Here is a 25516-nt window from a genome sequence, read left to right on the forward strand (position 1 = left end):
GAAATAAAGTGTTACCCATGTTTCTAAACACGGCGCTTACATTTCAATCCCCATGTCAAGCTATGGATAAAAATATGGGAATATCTGAATAAAATGGGAATCCCTCATCAAAGCTCCCAGTGTCGACTGAGTAAAGAATATTTTATGGAAGTGAATGTTAATTTTATGCACTAATTATTAGCTTATGTACATATAACTGAGGGGTCTTTGAGAGGGGAATTTAACTGTTCTTATCAAGCCTCTATAGTGTGTTGTGAATATGAGGGAAGAAGGACAACATACTAGTGAAAAGCCTTGTGAAAGCTGATTACCTTGTTAATAATGCCCACCTGTCATGTTTTCATCATCACTATAATTGGATGATTACACTATCAATGTAATACTGAACACAGAGGTAGACTTTGCCTCTTGATTTCATAAATCCCCCTCATGCCACTGATATTGTGTGATCTTAAGTGAATTTAAATTAGCGCAACCAAAAAATGAAAACTCTGTCATCATTTACAAATTCTTAACATGTCAAAGCTCATTTCTCATCAGACTTGAATTGCTTGACTAATATGCATTCATTTTACAATGTCTTTTCTTACCTTTAGATGTGTCAAAGCTTTGGTGGAATGAATTTTCAAAAGAGGAACAGAAATCTCTCAGGTTTCATTAAAAAATTATCTTCATTTGTATTTCAAAAATGAACACAAATCTTATGGGTTTAGATAAAAGCCCTCCTTTATTATAAACACAAAGCCAAAATTTATTTAAAGCAAAACCGAATGTCTTGATGTGCTTTGCCTTGCCTAACAAACACAAAGTGTGTTAAATTGAATGTGGGGAAGATAAAAACTAAAACCCACAAGACAAAACATTTCTGCACAAACTCACAGATCAGTAATTTCTAATTATGTTATTATGCAATCACGGCTTTATACGTCACTTGTGCCCCAATATCCATGTAAAACAGCAAACTTGCATGTTCAAAAATAAGTTTGGTGTACCACCGTGTTGGGGTGGTTGTCCGGCATGGCCCTCCTGTACAACAGAAAATTCTAACTGAGCTGTGTACCTTCTTAAATTTTGATTGACTACATTGATGATGATAGGCTGTTTGTCAAGTTAGTAATTGTAGATGTTTGCCGTTTGTGTGTACACTTGTCTTGTCAACACTTTGCATGCTTAACATTAATTGCATTATATAAATTGCTTTGGAATATAAGTTGCAACGCATTTCAAATTATAAAAACATGACCTACATTACAAAAAATCCAGTAACTGATGACACAATCATTTTTGGGAAAGCTATTTACATATATTCCTCAGGAGATTTATGTCTAATCAAAATATCAATTTTATCAGATGTTACCCTTTATATAACTAGTAGAAATATTAAAAATGACATATTACAGAGTTTAAGAAATTGATGATGAATATTTAAGTTCATATTGAAATATGTTTGAATATATTTTAGACTGAAGCAAATTTTTTATAGGTCTGAGCACAGACCTTCTTCTGAAACTCTAGAGGGAGGCATATGTGTGATTATTTCGAATTTTGTTGGGGAGACTTTAGTTCCCAGTTCTTTTTAAGTTTCATCAGTTTATGTGATGTTGTTGTACTAGCAGACAAGTCTGACAAATATCCTCCGGACTGTTGCTCCACCATGACAATGAGATGAGTTAAAACAAAATGCCTATAAATGTTGAAGTGGGTAACAGCAGTAGCATGGTTGTTTCTCCATTTTTCTCTTGGCTGTTGTTGTCTTTTAACTGGATATGCCACTTAGAAGAGCAAACAAACATGATAAATGAATGCATTATTTAGAGTTTCTGGAGACAGGCCTAGTATCACCAAAATATAAACATAAAAATATACTTTTAATCAACACAGTCTGTTCGTAATGGCCTGCATGACATGATAGACTTGCATGTAAAGAAGCCAAGTAGTTTCTCAAGTGGCCTCTATCATTAGAGTCGTCATGTAAGGGTCTTGCTGCTGAGACGTCATGCCATGTTTAATATCCTGTAGTTCAAAGATCCAGCTCATGCAAGTTAATCAGCCGCTATTGAAGGTGAGTACATTGGACTAATTAAACGTAGCATGTATGGGACTGAGTACAGGGGAGTTCAGATGGGGAGTATGATATGAAAAACATGGAAAGATTTGATTTTAGACATGAGACAGTTTCCATAATCTTACTACTGTTGCACCACTAAATACGTAATTAGGTGTTGTTTGTCACTTAGTTTATTCTGTGGATTTATTGTATTTTATTTACATGAATATTACACTGATCGGCCTGTATTGGTGAAGGGCCCAAAATCAAATGTAGGTTGTTTGAAATAAGGTATATTGAGTTTGTATTTTAAAAGTATTGTGTCTGATCCTGACAGAAGACTTATAGTGTGAATGACTTCTAGAACAGGCTAACTAGTGGCTAACTACTGTTGTTGCACCTTTCCTATATTATTTAGCCATTCCCACACATCCCTCCTTTAAAGCCCCTTCTGTTTGTCCTGATGCTCAGCATGTTGACTTTGCTTTGAATTCCATCAATCTTTATGCTTTGAAAATCAGGCAGAGTTATGTAAGAGGAAGAAATAACATATTAATTTCTTCTAGGAGAACTAGTGCTGAAGTTGTAATTAAGTGTGCTCAGTTAACCTCTCGGGAGATAAGTGAGCGTCCTTTTTCATCAGTGTCTTTTTCTGTCTCTCTGCAGTACGCTTTAAATAAAGACATGTTGTTGGTGTTCAGGATTATAAAAGTCTTAAAAATGTATGAATCATTTTGCCCACACCATTACATTTAGACCTCACCGTGTGACGTTTTTGCTGAGAGAGTAATATTTTATTTTTTCATTATGTAGATTATCAGTCATAATGAACACCCTAGTAAAAATTTATATATTTAAAATACATTTGTTTCATACTAAGTATAGTACAAATCTATTAACATAATTTACTGACATATTGCTCAAGACTTACTGATATAAAATAATAATTCAACTTTATTTGGAGTACTACTTGTGCACAATGCACATATTAGGCCTAAAATGTGTTTTAATGTCACTATTGATGAGGATTGTAAGATCTTTGAATAATATCGGTCTTTAAATGTAATATACTTATAGTGTACCTGAAGTATACTTGCAATAGTTCCACTTTACCATCAAATATACTTCAGTAGATCTCTAGTTGGACTTCTGCACAATTAAAGTGCATTAAGTACAAAATTAGTTGTTCCAATTTAGTAGACTTTAAAGCGACTTTAGCTCACCCAAAAATTAAAATTTGATGTTTATCTGCTTACCCCAAGGGCATCCAAGATGCAGGTGACTTTGTTTCTTCAGTAGAACACAAACAAAGATTTTTAACTCAAACCGTTGCAGTCTGTCAGTCATATAATGTCAGTCAATAGTCCTTACGGATTTGAGAGAAAAAAAAACATACACAGACAAAACCAAATTAAACCCTGCGGCTCGTTATGATACATTGAGGTCTAAAGACACGAAACGATCGGTCTGTGCAAGAAACTGAACAGTATTTATATAGTTTTTTACCTCTCATTCGTCGCACGGTCCAACTCGACTGAACTCGTTCACAACAGCCGACGAGAGATACCACCACCTATCTCTCAAATGGACCATTGACACTCCTAAGTGAGATTGTATATAGAGTGTCAATGGTCCATTTGAGAGATAGGTGGCAATGCACTTATGAGTCTGCGACGTGCTGTAAAGCAAGAAGAAGAAGAAGACGGGTCATGCGCCAGCTGTGTGAACGAGCTCAAGACAGTTGGTCGGTGTGACAGATCAAAGGTAAAAATATAAATACTGTTCAATTTCTTGCACAGACTGATCGTTTCATGTCTTTAGACCTCAATGTATCATAACGAGTCGCAGGGTTTAATTTGGTTTTGTCTGTGTATGTTTTTTTTTCTCTCAAATCCGTGAGTATCATTGAATGACATTAGATGACTGACAGACTGCAGCGGTTTGAGTTAAAAATCTTTGTTTGTGTTCTACTGAAGAAACAAAGTCACCTGCATCTTGGATGCCCTTGGGGTAAGCAGATAAACATCAAATTTTCATTTTTGGGTGAACTATCCCTTTAAGCATACCAGTATAGTATACCAAAAGTACAACTGCAGGATATTTTTGCAGTAGTATACTTTGTACATTGTAGTATACTTAGAATGAAATAAATGTATTTCAAAAACATGTTATTATATTTATTTTTCACTAGGGCTGTCATCTCTTATTCTGATTCTTTTCATAGTTCAACAGTCACATGTAATATGTAATCAATATATATCTGAGTAGTCAAATCTAACTGGTAAGACTGTAAAGATAACTATAATGATAACTAGCGTCCAAACCAATGGATGGTAATGTTCTGTTTATTATAAACGTGTGCTGCAGTTGTCATATGCTGCTTGAGATGCTTGTGCTCTTTAAAGTCAGGTGGATTCTGACTGGCTGTCAGTGTTTTTATAGTTCCACAGCTGGAAATTTGTTTTGAAAGCAATTCCAACTATATTGTTTCTCTGTATCCTGGACTCTAGAATTGGAGTGATTATTAAAACTTTATAGTTATAGTTGTCATTATTAATGTATTTGGTGTGAGCAGGCCTTTAGCACTGCCATAAACCAAGAGAAAAAACATTGTTTGTTCTATGAATGCATGTCAGCATGTCTTTTCTGTTGGTTGTCCAGCTCAAACTGCCTGATAGAAAAACATATTAGGGCTGTAATGAATTAATTGTTAGCCCTTTGATTGCAAATTTAGTGTGCGGTTCATTTGGTCTGTTGGATGTTTCCACCTCTCTGCTGCCATAGTATGCAAATGTATAAAAACATATGTAAATTGTATCAGTTTATATTTATGTATCTTTTTCTCTCCCCTCCCTTCTTTCCGCATCTCTCTCTCTCTCTCCTTTTCTCTTGCTCTGACTTCCTCCTTCTATCTGCATCTCTTGTTCTTCTCCCCTCCCTCTATCTCTCTCTCTGCCAGCCACCACCAACTTGGACTCGGAGAGCAAACGAACGGCCCACTTCCAATCGTCATGGCAACAGCATGTGAATGTGTTCGGCTCGTGGAGTAGGCCGGAGTGTGTGCAGGAACTGCACCAGGAGGCTCAGCTGAACCTACAGAGTCTGCTGCAAGGTAGGAGAGTCAGCTGCCGGCGCTTCGTCTGTGTGTTTCAGTGCCACTAGAGGTTGTGTAGCCCGATTGTCCGCCTGCCTAGATCTGCCTATCATCTGTTCTCATTTTGTTTTTGTGGGTGTGTGTTTTGCGTCGCCTTGCATGCTGGCTCTCTGTGAATATCCTCCACTATCATTCCCATTCTGTGTTTCCCAGTGCGTGTAAGAGAGGCACTATTTGTTTTTCTATTCCTCTGAGCATCCTCATGTTTTCCCTCCACTCGCCTCCCATCATTCCCCCTCTATTTCTGGCTCATACTTTGTCCTTCTTTATGATCCATTAGATTCATTTCCATTTGCAGATAATACACAGAGTATCCCTTTTTTATTCGCTGAATGAATATGCCAATGCTTGTGGCTCCTGCCGCTGTGAGTGGTACATGGTTGAATTTCCCTCTTTTATCTCTTTTTTGTTTGATGTCTGCTATTAATATATATCTGTGAGGTATGAGATGCTATTCTGGTTTAAGCTCCGCATAAGATCGGCTGGGCAGCTGTTGCTTAAACAACAGTGAGTGGGTGGTCAGTGTTTACGAATTTGTGGCACTGTGCTATGTGCATAAACAGCAATTTGCCTTTGCATAAGTCTGTCTGCCATTCAAGGTTGCAGCCAAATATCAAGACATGGGGGAGCAAGAAAAGTTTAAGAATCTGTCGCTGAAAACCTGCTGATTTAACATTAACACGGGGTGGTGATGGCGCAGTGGATAAGACACATGCCTTTGGTGTGAGAGACCCGGGTTCGAATCCACTGTGAGACACCAATGTGTCCCTGAGCAAGACACTTAACCGCTAGTTGCTCCAGAGGCGTGCAACCTCTGACATATATAGCAATTGTAAGTCGCTTTGGATAAAAGCGTCAGCTAAATGAATAAATGTAAATGTAATTCAAAATTTTGGGGAGACATGGTAGTTACAGCCTGATAGAATATCTGCCATACATATTTATTCCTTTCAACTTTAAGAACACTGAAATTTGAAGAAAAAAACCCCAGTTGATATCACAGTTTGCACAGTTGTTATTAATAATACTATCAATTCTTGACATTATTAATATAAATAATATACAATGTTACATTTACAATTTTAGTTTACAAGAGCAGTATTTGTTTAGTAAAAACTTTTTATTCAAATAATTGAAAGTAAACATATTTAACATTTAAAGTCTAAAGGTTTAGTTGCATCAGATTTTCATAGGCAAATAAGTAGTAATCGACCGATATTGATTTTTTATAACCGATACCGATACCAATTATTTGCATGTCTATGTGCCCGATAACCGATATGCAGAACCGATATTTATTTACTGTTATAAAGTAAATAAATGACTGCGTGAAGTAAGTCCATACTTCACTTTGGTTTTTCCTCCTTTCAGTCATCTTAACAAAAAATGTTTTGAGAATTAGCAGTCTTTCATGCAGGGCTCTAGACTCATTCTTCCCACTGATCTCACTTTTGTGCACGAGCACATAATTTGGTTGCAATTTGTTTTTTGTTTTTGCTACAACATTTGATTAATCAATGCATGCTGATGAACTTTTATCATAGTTTATAGTTATATGGTAACGAAAGTTTTCAACATTCAACTCGTTCTTTTTCATCTGTATTATTTGTGATTTAAATTTTGTGAACAGGAATTCCTTTTTTCGTGTGCTTTTTACTTTCAAATTTGCGATCTTGGTGTCACATTTTACAAGAAAAGATCATTGTCTGTTTTGCTTATATCTATACACCTTTAACTTTTTAAGACTAAAACAAAAGATGGATTCATTGTTATTCTTAATTAAAAAGTGCAACAACAATAACAGTACGTTGACAATAACAAACTCTTACATAACATTTATCAACAAAAACGAATAAGACGAGGCATGGCATAGGACACACCACATGCTGTACTATATACCTAGTATATTACAGAATGTTTAGCAAACTCTGAGGAAGCAAATAAATATTAATATATATATTTTTTTTTTAATTAAGGAAAGCCTCCATAGCATAACCTGAGGTAAACAGCAAAGATAACAAGCTTCTCAAAACGAAAACAAAAAGAAAAGTAAAACTAAACTGGCTGTAGCTGACAGGACTTGCATGTTTTTTTTTACAAGAATGCCACCACGTTCACCTTCTCTGGTTTAAGAAGCGGTCTTTTACTTTAGTTTGAAAACAAATCCATCCGTTGCGCTCCATCCGCGACGCGCACCTTCACGCTCGTGCTGACGCGGCGAGTATAAACCAGGCTCTACCCACGAAGCGCTCGCGCTGAAAGCACCTCTCTTCACGTGATCAGTGAAATCTGACTCCTGCTATAATGTGCTGCGGCTGGCAGCGCGCCTGTATGAAGCAGACGATTTGGAGTAGCGCAGACCTGGCACTCGTACAAATGCGACCACGTCAAATTTTAACTCGCAAACAATTACCATTTTGGTCGCAGTCTAGAGCCCTGTCATGTTAAATGTAATCTTCGTATTACAACAATGAAAAACATTTTATTTATAAAAAGCTTTAGCAGCAACACTAATATTAGCAGTACGCAAAATGAACATAGAAAGTCGAATGTTTTCAAATGGAGAAAATAAAGGAAAGGAGTCATATCAACTTCATTTTTAAAAAACGTTTTTTAAGCTGTTTAATAGGATAAAGAGTGAAGAATAATTCACTGGATAATGTTAATTCACGGAATAATATTCTCTGGAATATTGGAATATAACAAGCATTGTATTTTATTGCATTTCTCAACTGGCATGCTCTAAATTATGCTGCTGACAGCGCGGTTTATCTATGCCTTTACACAGAACTATAGGCTACTCAAACTGCCATCGATCGCGGAGATAATAAATAATTAATTTCCATAGAGTTGTATTAATTTAGATGTTTATAAACGAAATAATGGTTATATAGTAAGTGTTAATACAATTTAGGGTGCTTCAAAAAAGTGAATCTTGTTAAAAGTTACATGCGGTGGCCGTGCTGAGCATTTCTTGAGCATCAACCCGCTGAGTGAACTGCAATATGAAAGCGGCTTCACGAGACTAATGATGAGCATATAGACAACAGAGAGAGAATTGCATTCAATGCTTTTCTTTCCAACATGCAATCATTCATGGCTGTATTATTTAATTCATGCAAAGTTACGTCTTTATTGGGAGAGGACTTGACGGATTATCTATGTGACTCCGACTTCACGAGACTAATAGACCACAGAGAGAATTAAATTCAGCGCTTTTATTTCCACCATGTGCTAATTCATGGCTGTGTTATTTCAGGCAAAGTTATAGCCTATCTTTATAGGGACATGGCTTGACAGAGTATCTTATTTATCATATTTCTTAGAGCCAAGTTGCATTTAAACTATATCCCCCGGTTTCACAGATTAGGCTTAAAACTAATTACAGACTAAAATATAAATCTGAGCTGTTTCAACTGAAAGAAACTTGCTTTGACTGATCTTAAAATATATCAGTGCCTTTATTTTGTTTCCAAATGCACACCAGTAATATTTTTTCTAAGGCACGTTTATAAAAATTACTTAAATGTCCTAATTGAACTATGGCCTAATCCTTGTTTAGTCTAAGCCCTGTCTGTGAAACCGGCCATATATCAAGGATTTATGTAATACATCTAATTTGTGCATTAATGCCTGTAATATTAAATAGTTTACTAACTACAGCAAATCAAGTACCTGCACGCCGTTGCTGTCTGGTCTCCCCTCAGATGCGCTGCAATTGCGATCCTGTGCGCAATTCTGAAAACGTCCACAAGATGACGGTGTTTATCGGGGAATCCGATATTACAAAACCGATATTCGATTATGAAAAAATGCTTAAATATCGGGAAAAATATCGGTAAATCGATATATCGGTCGATCTCTACAAATAAGATTCAGTGTATAATGTCAATAGTACAGCAATGTACTATTGCTCTGTTGCTCACACAGAAGTCACTCTCAAACACTCTAGTTTTCTATTTGTTAACACAGAGCATTAAAGGTGCAGTAAGTGATTTCTGAGAAACACGGTTGAAAGTGAATCTGGCACCAAAATACACCACCTGTAAGGGGCTTGTCTACTCGTGATTGTGGGAGGTGTCTGTGTTGCATAGCATAGTTGTGAATTTGGGGGTGGAGCTATCAGGATCAGGGTGTGGTCCTTTCAGGTAGGGGCATGTTTGTTTTAGAGATTTCAAATACCAATAGTGTTTCTCAAAAATTGCGTACTGCACCTTTAAATTGTGAAATTTGCATGGGAAAATCTTCCCTCACATGAAATTCCTGACCACATGGATTTCTATTAAAATGATTTTGTCTGCAAAATGTTAATAATCTTAACTAAAAATGTTTGTATATAGTACATCAATACGTTTGTATATTGATGCTGGTTGATCTTTTTGTGGCATGGTTATCTATTTAAAATTTTCTAAGCTATATTATTGTTATTATTATTTCTTTTGTGAAATTATTACAATATTTAATGTGAAAACAGCACTGTGTCTTGTCCATATCTTTCACTTTCATACTCATGTAATGTTAGCCAACTAAGGGGCCCGGCAACATTAAAGAGATTATGCGTCCATAGTGCTTAAGCTAATCAGTGACATTGTACTTATACCCCCCCCCCATGCTTATGAATTATTTCTGTTCAGTTATGCACAAGCAATGTAGTAGACATTCCCCTATGCACCTGACTAGCTGGGAGTATCTACTGGCAACACTAAACGTCTAGTGATACTCTAGCGCATCTACTGGTGACATCCTACTGAGTCAGGCAATGTCTTGCCCCTTTTGAACACTATCACTTGGGACTAAGATCTGTAGATCTCCAGTTAACCTGCTGTGCAGCAGTAACCAGACAGACTCCAAGCAATGCCCTTGAATATGTTTAATTGCGGCCTGGGGGACCTCATACCAATCAAAGAGAAACAGTTTATATAAGAGAGGTACATAGCTAAGGTAACATCATGTCACGTTACATAATTTTCACTTATATTTTCACTTATATATACTCAATTGTATGGCAAATCATCTTGTTGCTCAGATCATGAGATTGTATCGTTATTAGTATTTTCAGACATCTAGCCATCTTATCTTGTCCATGTTTCATTATTGCAATGCTGCTAAAGGTTAGAACATTTCTGTTCCTTAAAACATACTTGAAGGTTAAAAAGAGAAATGTTAGTCGTCATTTATGATCAACTGATTTTATGATTAATTTGAAAATTATTACATTTAAAATCTCCTTCACAGAAACAAAGACCAAATGGAAAACAGACCAGACAAAAACTGCCCAAATTGACAAGAAAAGGGGCATTGTTGCTCTTGACCTCTTCCATTCCTCTACTGCATACAAAAGACAAGGAGTGACCCATATTTAATAAATGGGTGGTTTTCAGAGAGCATCTTGTTAGGCGATGCTTTGAGGTCATTCATGACCACTCATTCATGCTTGAGTGGTTGGCATCTTGTCTAGGCGGGCCATTTGATTGGCTGATAAGAATGGAGATTTTTGAGTCCCATTAGTTTTACTGACTGGCCTAAGATCAGATCAGGGGAGGAGGGGAGAGTGTGTTTGAAATAACTTCACACACACATAGACATATATACACACTTACTCAGTCTTGCTGTTGCTTCTGGTACTCCCATGCATCATCTTTGAAGTTTTGGTCTTTGAAGCCTACCTTTCCACAGAGGCTTGTATGAACCAACCAGTGTTTTGGTGAGTTCTGACTCTATCTAGTTTACTTTCTTCACTCTTGGTTGGAACTTACTTAAGTATGAATTTCAAAGAATGCTTAGCTGCATCCATTGTAATTCTCAGATTTTGCAAGTCTTTAAATTATCATAAGCAACTAGGCTGAGCTTTATTTATTACCCTTCAAAAGTTTGGGGTCAGTAAGATTTTTTAAAATAAGTCTCTTATGCTGAACAAGGCTTCATGTATTTGTAATGTAAAATACAGTAATGTTACGAAATATTATTACAATTAAAAATAATTTTTCTATGTTAATAAATTTAAAATGTAATATATTACTTTGATGGTAAATCTGAATTCTCAGCAGCCATTACTCCAGTCTTCACTGTCACATGATCCTTCGGAAATCATTCTAAAATGCTGATTTAATGCTTAAGAAACATGTCTTATTATTATCAATGGTGAAAATAGTTTTGCAGATTAATTTTTGGAATCTGTGATACTTTTATTATAATTTTTTTTTTAGGATTTCTTGATGAATAGAAAAGTTTTACAGTACAGTGTTTATTTGATTTTTTTTTTTTTTGTTACGATGTAGAAGCCTTTACTTTCTATTTGATTAATTTTACTGACTCCTTAAAGTCAAAATTAAATTTTTTTTAATCAAATGTAAATTCATGTCCCAGTCACATTTTCTTTGTTAAATAAACATTACTTACACTATCAGAAAAATTATATATATATATATATATATATATATATATATATATATATATATATATATATATATATATATATATATATATATATATATATATATATATATATATATACACATACATACATTTACATTAACAATGTAATCAATATTATGTTTATTAAAGCCAAGTATGAATCTCATCAAGTTAGCATTTTTAAGCATTTTACATTTATTCCAAAATAATAACTCAAGGCAGTAATAACTCAAACAGTATATTTTATTTGTGAACTTTTGTTCAGCTATTCTTTTTAATAGTTAACTTTGAAGTATTTTTGAATTTTTCGTATCATCAGTCATCAAAGCTCGGTAAATATTGGTCACGGACACTGAGATTTACTTTACACTCTTAAAAAAATGCTGGGTTAAATACAACCCAGTGCTGGGTAAATATTGGACAGAACACATGCTGGGTTGTTTTCAACAGTTGGGTTAAATGTTCAGTAAACCAGTCGCTGGGTCTAAACAACCCAGTCGCTGGGTTCGTCCATATTTTACCCAGCGCTGGGTTGTATTTAAGCCAGCATTTTTTAGAGTAAATTTCACCAAGCTGATTACTCACTAAAAAGTCCCACAAATTATTTTAAGTCTTACTTTGCCATAAAGTGGTAGTTGTTTGTTTACTTTTTTATTAGTCTTCCAAGTAATGCCATTATATTGTTCATTCAGACTGATTCGTGGATGGGGAATGTGGGTTTTATCGCATGATCCAATCACAGCCTATTGTTGACTCCGGAGGTATGCCATTGTCTTAGACAGCCCACCATTGCTAGGCAACCCCAAGTCTAAGAGTGCGGCATCCCAGTTCGGAAAAAGAGGGATCAACCCCCCTAAACACCATCCCACACACAGACCATATTATTGAGGACCTCTAATAAAAAAAATGTTTTATATACTAAGATGACATTCACTAATAACTTCCACTTAACCTAACACTAGCAGTAATCCTGTTGACATTTTTAGATTTAAAGCTAAACATGATTTGCCCGATTTATGAGCCTTTCAACAACCTAAATGTCCTCACACGGGAGTATTTGACATTTGAGGACATACTAGTATAGCCAAATCAGTGCCTACTTACTGAACAGTAAAGGATAAATCCAGTGTTTTAGTATGTGTGTTTTTGAGTATATAGTGGGAGGGGAGAATGTTTTGGGGGATTAAAATGGCTACAAGAATGGGGTGGGGTCTTGTGAGGGGAGTCCTTGGAATGAATGTAATGTAATCATTCTGTTTACGAGAGACCTAGGGAAGATTTCTGACAAAGAGGGAGAGAGATTTTATTAATTGATTTCAGTGTCTTTTAGAGCTGTTGCTAACTTTAAAACTAGCATGTTGTGTCTGTGTCAACTCAGATTTTGAGGAGCAGTTGTATGATAACAGAGTGACAGGACAGACATTCAGACACCCTTCCTCTCAGAGCTCAGAGGACACGTCAACCACCCTCAGCCGATCCCCTTCCTCACTCAACAACAAGAAGACGGAGTTCGTCTTTGTGGTAACTACTTGTATGCTGTCTTATTAGCTCTTTCACTGATGAAACTAGACTTTGTCTTTTATTCTGACTTGTGTGCCACCCAGTGGCGGCTGGCCAATAGAGGGCGCTAGGGCGCCGCCCTCCCTGAACCACACACACAAAATAATAATTATATAAATTATTTAAATGTATATTTGTATGATGTGATATATTAGAAAATCTTCTGTGAAAAATATGTTTTCACCATCACCATATGACCTCTCTGCCTGTCAGCACGTCTCAATTTCAGCTGAGGGGCGATCGAGAAATCGTCTTTGTAGAATTTAGTCAAATGCTGATTCAAAATATAAATATATTCAAGATATGACATAAAATTTAGCCAATCAGCATCCTCAAATCTTAACTGAAATGGGTGATTTTTCTGTCGCCCCAAGCTGCTAAAATCAAGGCTGGTCTGTAGTGGCGCAATTTTCAATTATGTGACAATGGCGGACTCGGGTGTTAGTAATTCCGGACACGAACCTAACTCTGTACAACCTCTACTCCAATGTCCGTTTGAGAGGAGAACTTTGGCAGAAAAACTGAAGGTAGAGGAGCTGGGTCCAGATCAGCCTGACCTCTTAATCAGACAGCAGACAAGCGAAAAAGGGAAGAAGTACACACAAAGCTACTCTTCCCGTTGGTACACCAAAAAGGCCTGGCTATGTGGATGCTTTGCTAATGCCTTATTTTGTTTCCCGTGATTGCTGTTTAAAGCAACTGGGGCAGATCCAGCACGGACAGTTGCGGGAGTGAGATATGAAGCACCTGTCCGAGAAAGTAAGAAAACATGAGAACACCAGGCCACACATGGATAATTCCGTCAAACTAGCCATTTTGGGAAGAGTAAACATCGCTACTCAGTTAGACGATGGCCACAGGATTGCGATAAGAAAACACAACGAGGAGGTGGATAAAAACAGGTATATTTTATCCAAGATAATGGATTGTGTTAAGTTTTGTGGGGTTTTTGAGTTGGCCTTGCGTGGGCACGATGAGACTGACTCGTCAGACAACCCTGGCATTTTTATGGGTTTAGTGGATTTTGTTGCCTCGCTAGACAATGTGCTAGAGGAGCAGCTTAAGACAGCAACTGTTTTTAAGGGCACATCAAAGACGGTACAAAACGAGCTGTTGGACTCTATGCTATCAGTGGTAAAGGATTACATTCTGGAGGAAGTAACTGCCTCTGATTTCAAACTGATTTCAAGCTGACGAGACGACTGACGTTTCCACCCGCTGTCAGCTGGTGCTTGTGCTTCGTTACATAGGGTCCAATGGTAACATCCAAGAGCACTTTTTTGAGTTCTTTACCATCCAGAACGCAAACGCCGACTCCATTGCTACAGCACTTTTGGACAGTCTAAGTACCATTCTACCAAATGGACAAAAAAAACAAAGTAATTGCCCAAACTTATGACGGGGCTACTGTGATGAGAGGAAGCACCGGCGGAGTGCAGCATAAGATAATGGACGTCTACAGAAATGCTCACTATGTTCACTGCTACGCGCATCAGCTGAACCTCATCATAAAGTGAAGTGAAGAAGTGAAGTGACATACTGCCAAGTATGGTGACCCATACTCGGAATTCGTGCTCTGCATTTAACCCATCCAACGTGCACACACACAGCAGTGAACACACACACACCGTGAACATACACCCGGAGCAATGGGCAGCCATTTATGCTGCGGCACCCGGGGAGCAGTTGGGGGTTCGGTGCCTTGCTCAAGGGCACCTCAGTCGTGGTATTGAGGGTGGAGAGAGCACTGGACATTCACTCCCCCCACCTACAATCCCTGCCGGCCCGAGACTCGAACCCGCAAACTTTGGATTACGAGTCCGACTCTCTAACCATTAGGCCATGACAAGTCCGACTCTCTAACCATTAGGCCAAAAAAACATCAGGCCACGATAAAGCAGGCGACATCACACATCCCCAGAATCGGCACTTTTTTTCTGACCTTGGTGGATTTTCTGCCTTCTCCAGGTCACCTAAGCGAATCGCCGTGCTTGATTGCGCACAGACTTCCCAGGGCCTCTATAACACGGTGGAACTTCCAAAGTCGTGCTGTAAACACTGTGTATGAACACAAGGATGAACTTTTTAAATGTTTTCAGATCATCAGAGACTCAGGGAACTTTGATTCCTCAACTGTCAGAGAGTCAGGGGGTTTTGCGAGGATGCTTGAAGACGAGGCTTTCTGTTTTTTCCTGGCATTGTTTCACAAGATCATGCCAAATGTAGACATGCTATTCAACCAGCTGCAGAAGAGGAACATCGACCCTGTCTACATTAAAGCAGCTGTCCAGGGATTCACAAACAACATTCAAGCAATCAGGTAAACACCCTTTACTATTGGCTGATAAAGCTGTTGTTGTTGGAAAGATTCGTTGTCTGTGAAATCTCAATTGTGCCTTGCCATCAAAAGGAATGATTGCCATAGAGCACATCTATTTATTTATTTATTTTAATTATTATTTATTAACATCTACTGGACCAGGGACTCAATTCCCTTTCTGTGTGGGGACAGTGCATCATCTGACCAGCAGCACCAGCCCAACAAGTGACCGAGGACACTGGGACCAGGAGAACAACGGAGGCTAGCTACAGAGGTAAAACACACACACACACACAAAAACACAGACAAAAGATGGCATATAGATTATAATTATAAAGAAACATGATTAAATACCAACAAGGAAAGAGTGAAAAGTATTATGTTTTCCCAAAAACAAAAACAAGATCCATAATGTTTGAGGTTTAGTATGGGCGTTATATTGTAAATAATTATTCCATAAAATGTAAATTAATTTTTTGTTCATAAGCATTCTTGCAGTGACTCTTTGTAAATGTGTTATTTTGTGAATATAGTATAACATAGTATAACACATGCCATTATCTTGCCTCTGTGGGTAAGTGGATATAACATCTTTTGGTGACAAATAAAAGGAATTTATATGAGACCAGTCCAGTAGCATAAACCTAGCCACTGTATTAAGATATTAAGCACTAGTTTGACCAACTAGCAGTCAGCCAAACAGTAAACTTAAGTCTACTTTTAATTTAACTGACTAAAAAAGATAGGAACTGTAGAAGAAAATAATTACATCACTAACTTTTAAGACTAATCTAAGAAAGCTATGTACCTGGCCTCAGTATATAAAATGTATAGATCACAGTTATAAAACAGATGGGCCATGTCATGTACAGTACCAAAAAAGTGCTGATCAGTCACAAGTAGCATGATGACGTTTCTGTCATCCATACAAATGGGAAAATAATTGAGTACATAAACCACCTATTTTTTGCTACATGTAAGGATATTATTTATTGAAATGCTACTGTAGACCTTGTTTTGTTTAGGAAACCTATAGCAAGTTCAAGATCAGGAGAAGTAAAGTGCAATGAGGAATACTGGAGTTTAAACATTAGTAATAATATAATGTACATGTTATGTTCACTCAGAATCACTTTGATAAAAATGTTTTACAGGTATGTGATACCATCCTGATTCATTCCAAGGAGCGGCTTTCCTTCACCCAGCACCTTGTTAGTGCAACATTGCTGCATGGAGATTCGTTTCCACAACACAGTGTGACGTTTCCTGAATCAGCACTTGAAACAACAGTGGAGGCATACCCCATGCTGAACAAGGCCAAGCTCAAAACAGAACTGTCCCTCATCTATGAGAACCCTAAGTTTAGGGTTGGCAGTGGTGCAGTTCCTCTGTACCAGTTTTTCATTGAGAACAATCTTCAAAGTACTTTCACAGAGACTGTCAGTCTTCTCAAGATCATAATCACCACGCCTATGACAATAGCAGAGTCAGAGAGGTGCTTTTCTATTTTGAAGAGGATCAAAACTTTCCTAAGAAATACAATGACCCAGGATCGCCTTAATGCTCTGGCAATGCTTTCTATTGAGAAGAAACTGGTCAAAGACATTCCTGACTTCAATAAGAAAGTAGTTGAGAAGTTTGTCAATCAGAAGGAGAGAAGAGCAAAATTCCTGTACAAATAAGTAAAAAAAAAAAAAAAAAAAATGCAGGTTTTTTCACCACATTGATTTTCTTGTACATGGTTATACTCAGATTTGTATCAGTCATGGAAGTATCCAAAATTTAACAGACTGGTAAAATAACTGATCGGAGATGATTTAATGAATAAACAGGTAACCAGATGTTTGTTAACTTTGTTTGCATTGCAATAAATCATATTGCTTTGATTTATTGTGAATTGTTATTGTGAAATTGTTTGCTGTGCCAGTGTGCCACAGTCCCACCTCAACATTTTTTCACCAGCCGCCACTGGTGCCACCAACAAACTCATTTGTTTTCTGTAAAGCATTAATGCTTTGTGTAAAGTTTGCAAATCTAATTAGATGTGGTTTGTCCCCTGAGTGAAAACAGCTACAGGCTTCTCTGTGTCGGTGGTTTTGAGCATGTAAATAAGCTGTAATTTAAAAATCCTGCCAAGTCATCTGCTAAAAAAGATAAAAACTCAATTCAGTGTTTCAGTATAAAGAATATGAATTATTAAAACTAATTATATAATCATTCACATTTACCAAGATGTAGTTGTAGAACGAACCTCAAAATCCATATTTAGAAATGAAGTGTTTAAATGAATACATCATTTGGGTAATAAGTCATTACAAATACAAAATTAGGAATTAATCATTGTTTTATAGTCATACTCTCATTTTATCTCTCTCTCTCTTTAGCCTGCAAATAAGCAGGTGTGTGAGGATGAGACCACAACATTAGGGGTCCGGGCACAGGACCCAACCCCCTGTGGTTCAGAGAAGTCACTTCTAGGCTGGAATGCATCATTGAGTCCACCTGTTGCAGAGAAACCTCGCTGGTACCTGGGCCGACATACTCCAGCTCACCTTGTACCCATTGAGATCACAGGTTGGCATACTGTCATGTTGAGTGTATCTGTATACTTCTAAAGATTTTTTTAGAGTTTGGCGTGTTTGGAGGTGTCATTGTGTAATTTATGTTAAGAACTTTCCACAATTTATTAGCTATTTGCTTTTTTGATGAAATGAGTCCATATAAAGTGGTGAGAATGTTTTGCTGTATACAGCATAGACTGACTGAACAATAGAGTCTCCTTACTAAGAAATGTAAACTAAATGGTCCTAGGTTGCCTGGACTAGTGTTGGATGTTTTAGATCTTGCAAATGATTTCACATTATCATCACCATCATCATTACCACAGACAACCCTGTTTCTCAGTTCTCATGCTCTCTTTCCAAAGAGTTCACAGATCAGATACGATTCTTATGAATGTATTTCAAATGTTAAAGCATTTGCTCCTCTCTCTAGCTGTCACCCTGTTTTTTAAAGCAAGCTATCACTTTCCCTCTCTGTCTCAGCTGTCTCACACCCATCTTCCTCCTGACTACCTTCCTGCTCCCCTCTCTGTCCTGAACATAATAGAGAGGTGGCTGGATCTGTAAACACCAATAATGCTGTGCTTAGGCAGCCTGGAGTCTGATTCCCAAAGTGGTGGTGCACTTCACCAGCGAAAGATAATGAACAGGTAGCTGTTGCCATGGCAACATGCAGCTCTCCCTCCTTCGGTTAGCTAGGAGGTGCAGAAAAAGCTGCATAGAGTGAGAGACAGACAGAGAGTGAGTGAGAGAGAGAGAACTGTAGCGGATGGGTGGGAGTAACAGGGCCAGAGAAAGAAAGGTTTTCTTTCACCTCCTTTTTGTTGGTATTTTCATGAATGAAGCCAGCTCACATGTTGGGAGGTAATGAGGTTTCGTTGGGAGAGCTGTTTTCTGAGCGACACAAGGGGTATCCATGTAAAGAACATAGTGAGAACTGGGTTTAATTAGAACATTATGTTCAGTTCTTTTCATCATTGTGGAATGGTGGACCATTTAACACAGCACTCCCTCCTGCACCGGGTGTTTAAAATGATTAAACATCCAGTCAATGCAGTTCTTGAAAACACATCAGAATTGTATTGTCCCACAGAAATGATAGAAAGTTACATAGATCTGCTATTGGGTAGTGCTTAGTCAATATCCAATAGCTCTTGTTTTGATGTATTATCCAGTGTCCACTGTCTGATTTCATTTCTCCAGATCAATCAGGCACCATGATCAAGTCTCCAGCTAACCATCTATCTCATGTTGGCTATTGCTTTTATCCATAAAATATTTTTTTCATAAATGACCAAAATGTTTGTCATTGCCTTTACTCAAGTCTGATTAGGCAGTCATAGCTAATGTTTTTCAGCCTAATTCTAACATGTATTTAATAATTTACCTTTTATATAACCGTTTTAAGGTAACATAATTTATCTATGACTTAAGACTGTCAGTTAGCCTGACAGCTGGTATCTCATATCTTGCCTCAGGCCAGTGCTTTGATAAGCACTCCGCACAGCGCAGCGAACTGCGGGCCGCCTTTAGAACTGATTCAGCGGTTAACCCAAAGACCGTTTGCCGCCCGAGGAGTGTGGTTGCAGGCCCTGATGTCACGCTGCACTGCCAAGGTGACTAACAGGAAGTTAGGCAAGTTACTGACAGGGTCATAGAGTGCAAAAGGAAATAAACAAGAAAAGGACAATGGGCACTGACCAATGATTTCCACCTAGAATAATTTGTAAATCTAAAATCTAATGTTTGTTAGAGCCACACATAGGCTTTGACAAACTTGTTTTAGTTAACAATGTTCTGAATGATATCTTTTAGAATCTTTACAAAAAATTATCTAAGTATAAACAGAAAACTTCTGTTTTAAATGATGTTTTAAAAAAATCTATTTTGTCTTTAGGTGACAGCAAAATTCTTGCTGTTGATCTAATACAAGGTGCCTATTCTCCTGGATCCTCTCAACCCAGATCTTTGGAGCCAACCACCGAGAACACAGGCCAACAGCATATTCCCCTTCGGAAGACCCGGAGTGACCTGGAGTACAGTGTCCCCCCATCCCCAAAGACCCCATCAGGCATGATGGATCATGCCACTCTGATGTGCCCGAGCCCCTCCTGGAATGGCCCAAAAGGTTCTACTTTTTCTCCTTCCTGGAATGACTCTTACAACTATGCCTTGGTTACCAGCCCTGCTTCCAAGCAACCAATATCTAAAACTGGAACGCTAACACCTGGAGGTGGTCTTATCTGTCCATCCCAGACCAGTTCAGGCCTCTCCATGAGCTCAGGGTCACATTCCAGCTCTTTCACCTCCATCTCGGAACCATGTGGACACCGGGTGTATACAGTGTCCACACAGGGGGGTGGCGTTCCTGTAGGGAAACGGAATGACACTGAGGGAGCAGCTTCCACTGTATGCACAGGAAATAACAAAAGTGAGCAGGAGAAGAGATCAGCCCGGTCCAATGTCTTTAGGTTCCGTGAACGTTCACTTTCAACACCAACAGACTCTGGATCATTTTGCTCAGCAGATAATATATGTTCTCCAGGTGAAGCTGTCCCTGTTGTTCCAGAGGGTGAGAGTTATGCCCTGTTATATCCGAGCAACAGCTCAGAGGATAGCACAAGCACTGATAATGTTTCTGTGACCACAGGTTCAGACTTTCTTCCGGAGGGTCGACTGAGGTCACGCTCACGTAGTATATCACTAAAGAAATCTAAGAAAAAGCCACCACCTCCAGTTCGTAGTGTATCCCTGATGAAGAACCTATCAGAGATGGGAGGAATGGGCTCCTACCACAGGGAAGGGCACTTCAGAGATGGCAGACCTAGAAGTCTCTTTATCCCTCGGGATCACCATATTCAAGATTCATTCCAGCCAGAGTTCCTAATTGTCAAGCCTGAGGACGACACAGATCAGGCCCACAGTAGCTTGGAGACATCTTCTGATATTTCTCAACCTACTGACAGGGATACGGAGCTTGGGTTTCCTCCTCACTGGCAGCTCAACGAGTGGAAGCCCAACAATGATCCCTACCACTCACTGTCGGGTTCAAGCACAGCCACAGGTACCACAGTGATTGAGTGCATGAAGGTGCGAGGTAGCTCAGAATCCTTAAATTCACCCTCAACCTCACGAGCCACATCTCCATCCCTGCTCTCCATTGAGGCTGAGACGAAGGTATCCCCCTTCAAGCCCCCATGTCTCATGTCCCCATCCAGTGGCTACTCAAGCCAGTCTGAAACTCCAACCCCAACTATATCAAACACCCTCATCACTGGACCTTCTCCAGTTGGCTGCAAGATGCGCCCAAAGATTCCAGAACGGAAATCTTCCCTCCCAGCTTCTGCAAAGGATAAATCACGTTCACGTCTTTCATTTGAACTACCTGCAAACACTCAACTGGATCTGTCCTCTGTCAAACCCAAGCCGAAAGCCAGCCGCCGACACTCTGACACATCTACAGCCAACAAACCAGGTAAACTGAGCCCTAGTCAGTCTTCACTGCCTATGGTTACAACAACAGACTTGCGAAACATCCGACTTCGTTCAGTAAGCCGCTCAGAACTTGAGGACAGTCCTGATGGCTCTTCTGACATTATAGAGGAAGAGCAAAGTCGAGATCTCAGCCCTCCCATTACTCCCTCGAACACAAAACAGTCAAAGCCACCAGTTGCGATGAAGCCGCCTCTACCTAAACGACCCATGAACTTGATGCTTAAATCTCCCTCATCCTCCCCTCTGGCACCTGAATGTCCTCCATCTTCCCCTGTGGACCGACCCATGCCTTTGGGTAACATCTATATGGTTGTACGAAAGCCCAAACCTAAGAGACCAGCTCAGTCATCACTCAGCACATCTGCAATAGCCCCACAAGAGCCACTCCACAGCCATGTACCTCCTCTCCCTGAGTTTGATCTGGAGCACGGGATTCCTATTGAAGAAGATCTTCCATCCCCAAGTAGCCCAGAGAGAGAGGACAAAAGTAAGACTCTTCCAAGTAGAATGACGATATCCTGTTTAGCGGAATTAGACAAAAGGAAGCCCAAGGTACCTCCTCCGGTGCCGAAAAAACCCAATGTCCTTCTTCTGCCCTCTCCAAGCATCCAGACCAATGGCGGAGCAGAAAGGCAAACTCTACTCTGCGACCGCATTTCCCAGTCACCTACAGGTCCATCAGCATCTGACATTGAGGATGATTTGCTTAAAGATGAAGATCAAGATGATCTTGCAAGGGGTCATGGAAACCATAACAATTTTGAAAGTTTTGAGACCTTTGGAAATCAAGAGAATGATGTGGTAGCTGAAGAGGACAGTTCAAAAGATTCAGATTCTCATCAAATTACGGAAAGAGAGGCACCTCCAGCAGAGACAGTAACAGGTTAAACATATGTTTACATTTTCAGTTAAGATATCTTTTTAGCCATAGTCAATTCGGGGTTTCATTTATATTCTTCTATGCTGCTTCACAGAAACTTATGCAGAAACAGAAATCCTGGAAGAGAACAACTCTGCTGTTGACAAGACTAAACTACACATTACAGAGGAAACAGACGATGATGTTTTCGTCCACACACCCACTACTCACACCACTGAGGACCTCTTCACCATCATACACAGGTAAAATTTGTACTTTAACATTCATACTGACACTTTATTTGTCTGTTTCTCTCTAACTAGAATTACGCTGGCATAATTTGGCATAAAAAATATGGTCTTGTACTGTATTATCTGGGACCATGTCTTCCAGTTCAGAGGTCACCAATTAGCCACTTAATTTTCCAACTGAAAAAAATATCAATATAACATGTAAATTGATTGCTACAATTTTTTTTCATTAATTTAATTGCTGACCACTTTACGAAAACCTGTCTGTGATGCCCTCTAATTTAAATAATCTTTATTTGTCCAAAAAATACACATTTAATATATTTATTTACTAAATAACAGTAGCTCATAAGGTTAAAAATAGGAAAGGGATTAATTATAAACTCTTACATCCAAACCTGGAGTCTCACTGCTCTGTGGTTTATTTCAAATCAGTAACTCTTAAGGTGTCTTTAATTAGGGTTGGAGCTAAAATCTGCAGGGTCCAGATCCATCCAAGTCCAGAGTTTAGGAACCCTGGTGTAAACGGTTACACAACATTTGCATTGTTTTGCATTTCCTAGGTCAAAGAGGAAAGTTCTTGGTCGCAAGGAACCAACGGATTCTTTTGGAAGCAGGCAGTGTCTGGTCTCACCTGTGAAAAGCAGTAGCACAGACCTCCGAACTCTGGGCCTCGGGACCACTCCTAGGTCAAGCTCACGAAATGAGAACTTTATGGCTCTTCTCCAGAAGAGAAGCAGCAAAGCTAGCAGCGGGACCCGAGTTTCTGCCATGGAGTTGCTGAAGAGCACAAACCCCTTGGCACGACGAGTCACTGAGTTCTCTCAGTCACAGCCAGATGGGAGTGCAACGAACACACCAAAACCAGCTCCACAGGACCAGTGATTCCACTTGTAGAGAACCACATGCTGGATGTCAATATGGCTGGTTTTCCGTTACACTCCACTGCCCATCTAAACGGTTTAATTTACAAAGACCTCATGTTGAAGGAAATTAAGTGGGTTTGAGTTGTTGCTTTAAGACAAGGGGATCTCACTCTGATGATGTAAGATTTTTGCGGACTATAGTTGGTATTAATGGAAACGGAGCCCACCACTGATACAAAATTCTGGCATAGAAATCTGTTATTCTGGAAATTAATGGAAGCTGGCATCAAGAAATATTTTCAGACTGTTCACTATTTTAGGAGCCCAGCCTATATTTGTGGCCAAAGCCTGCTCTGCCCACTTCAGTGGAGGACTAGAAAGTGTCTTAGTAGGACAATTGCATTTTAATAGACCACACAAACTCGCACAGAGAGAGAAGAGTATGACACAAGTTGGAAACATTCCACAAAGGTTGTAAGCAAGGTCTGGTACCCCTTAAAATGAAGCACTTTCACCAGTACAGGAACTAGTTTACAAGACAAAAAGCTATATTTGTTATTTTCCATATTTTCTTTTTTGTTTTATTTTTTCAAAAAAAATATGAAATGCCATATAAATGTCTTGTTGAGTTTATTTAATCTGTAAAAAAACTATGTAGACAATATATATATATATATATATATATATAAGAAAATGTAACTGCTTGATCAAAGACACAACAGACACAAAGCTGTCTATATCTGTGACTATTCTTGGGAAACTGCCTATTATTTTATACGCTCACAGCACACAAAGGATTGAAGTGATCATATTGAACCATCATAATGCAATACACCTGAACCCACATCTAGAGATCTTCCCACACTGCCAATAGTGTAAACAGACAGCACATAGTTATGCTTGTGCACAACGTACAACAAATCAAAATTGTCCTAGACAAAACATACCTTCGAAAAGCAAATTTGTGGACAGTACATGAGGGAATAGCACAGAAAGTGATAGTCCAAAGGGGGCGACATTAGACTACAGAAGAGGGTCCAGTAAGTGTTACCAGAGGGTCATTGGTTTGGTTCTGGCTGTCCATTGTGTAAATCTGTCAGTGGTTTCTTTGCAACTCAGGAAACCCATCATGGTCCAAGTGTACATATAATCTCTCAGAGATTTCACTCGACTACACACAAAGTATCAGGCAGAAGATTTACTGAGGCTTATGGATGGCAAAATGATGACCGAATTAATATATCTCTCCACATTTTTTCCAGAAAAACCAGACACTTGTGACCACAATTCCAGATCATCTCTCAAGACATAGGAACATTCAAATCCAAGTGCAAAGCTTCTCACTTTATGTCCATTTCAGACTATGCATCAAAGATGAATCAGACACTGGCAATGAATGCCTGTGAATGTTAAGAAAGGGTGAGGCAGCGCTCAACAAGTGTTATGTTTAGATTAAATTTTTGACCAAAAAGAACATAATTTTAAAGTAGTTTTTTAATGGTTGCCCTCCATGAAACTGCAAGACCAGATTGTAGATCGACATTTGAATGCACAAAGACTTTGTAGACTTTGATCAAATGTGGTAATTCACTCAAGGACTTGAGCAGGTCACCTGTGGTAAACTGATCGTCATCCTACATTAAGGGAATTTTGGAGACTACTGCAGACAGAGGGTCACAGCAGGTAGCGGCAGAGATTTAAGAGACTGCTGCTTCTTACCATTCCGTATGAAGCTCCCCTTCCTCGTGTGACTGTTCGTTTGGCTCCCAATCAGACAATGGACAGAAACCTGGTGCTACTGAGCCGGAACGCCCTCAGCAGTCCAGGAGAGGAAGTGCTTGGCAAAAATCTGTTCTAAATCTGGAACAAGATCAAGATGGATCTTGTCTTGATGTTCATCTTCTCAGACTAGTCGTTCAGGTATTCCGACAATATGAAAACCATAACGTGAAAAAAGAGACAGAATACCACCACATTAAAATAGTGTGT

The 25516-nt window shown here is 38.8% G+C and overlaps 1 protein-coding gene across 1 annotated transcript in view; it reads left to right on the plus strand.

Annotated features, from left to right (window-relative positions):
• The window catches only part of LOC306883474 (NHS-like protein 2), a gene marked incomplete at its 3' end in the record, with an annotated part of 77261 nt that extends 53715 nt beyond the window's left edge, over nucleotides 1–23546 (plus strand). Inside the window, exons 2-8 of the mRNA XM_079438759.1 lie at nucleotides 5007–5159; nucleotides 12994–13136; nucleotides 17880–18069; nucleotides 19535–19672; nucleotides 19954–22434; nucleotides 22526–22673; nucleotides 23225–23546. Of these exons, the coding sequence (XP_079294885.1) occupies nucleotides 5007–5159; nucleotides 12994–13136; nucleotides 17880–18069; nucleotides 19535–19672; nucleotides 19954–22434; nucleotides 22526–22673; nucleotides 23225–23546 (3575 nt within the window). The remainder of the gene's footprint in view (nucleotides 1–5006; nucleotides 5160–12993; nucleotides 13137–17879; nucleotides 18070–19534; nucleotides 19673–19953; nucleotides 22435–22525; nucleotides 22674–23224) is intronic.
• Between the last annotated feature and the right edge of the window lie 1970 nt (nucleotides 23547–25516).

The sequence above is a fragment of the Barbus barbus genome (genome assembly GCF_936440315.1).
Source record: "Barbus barbus genome assembly, chromosome: 2".
Taxonomy (NCBI): Eukaryota; Metazoa; Chordata; class Actinopteri; order Cypriniformes; family Cyprinidae; genus Barbus; species Barbus barbus.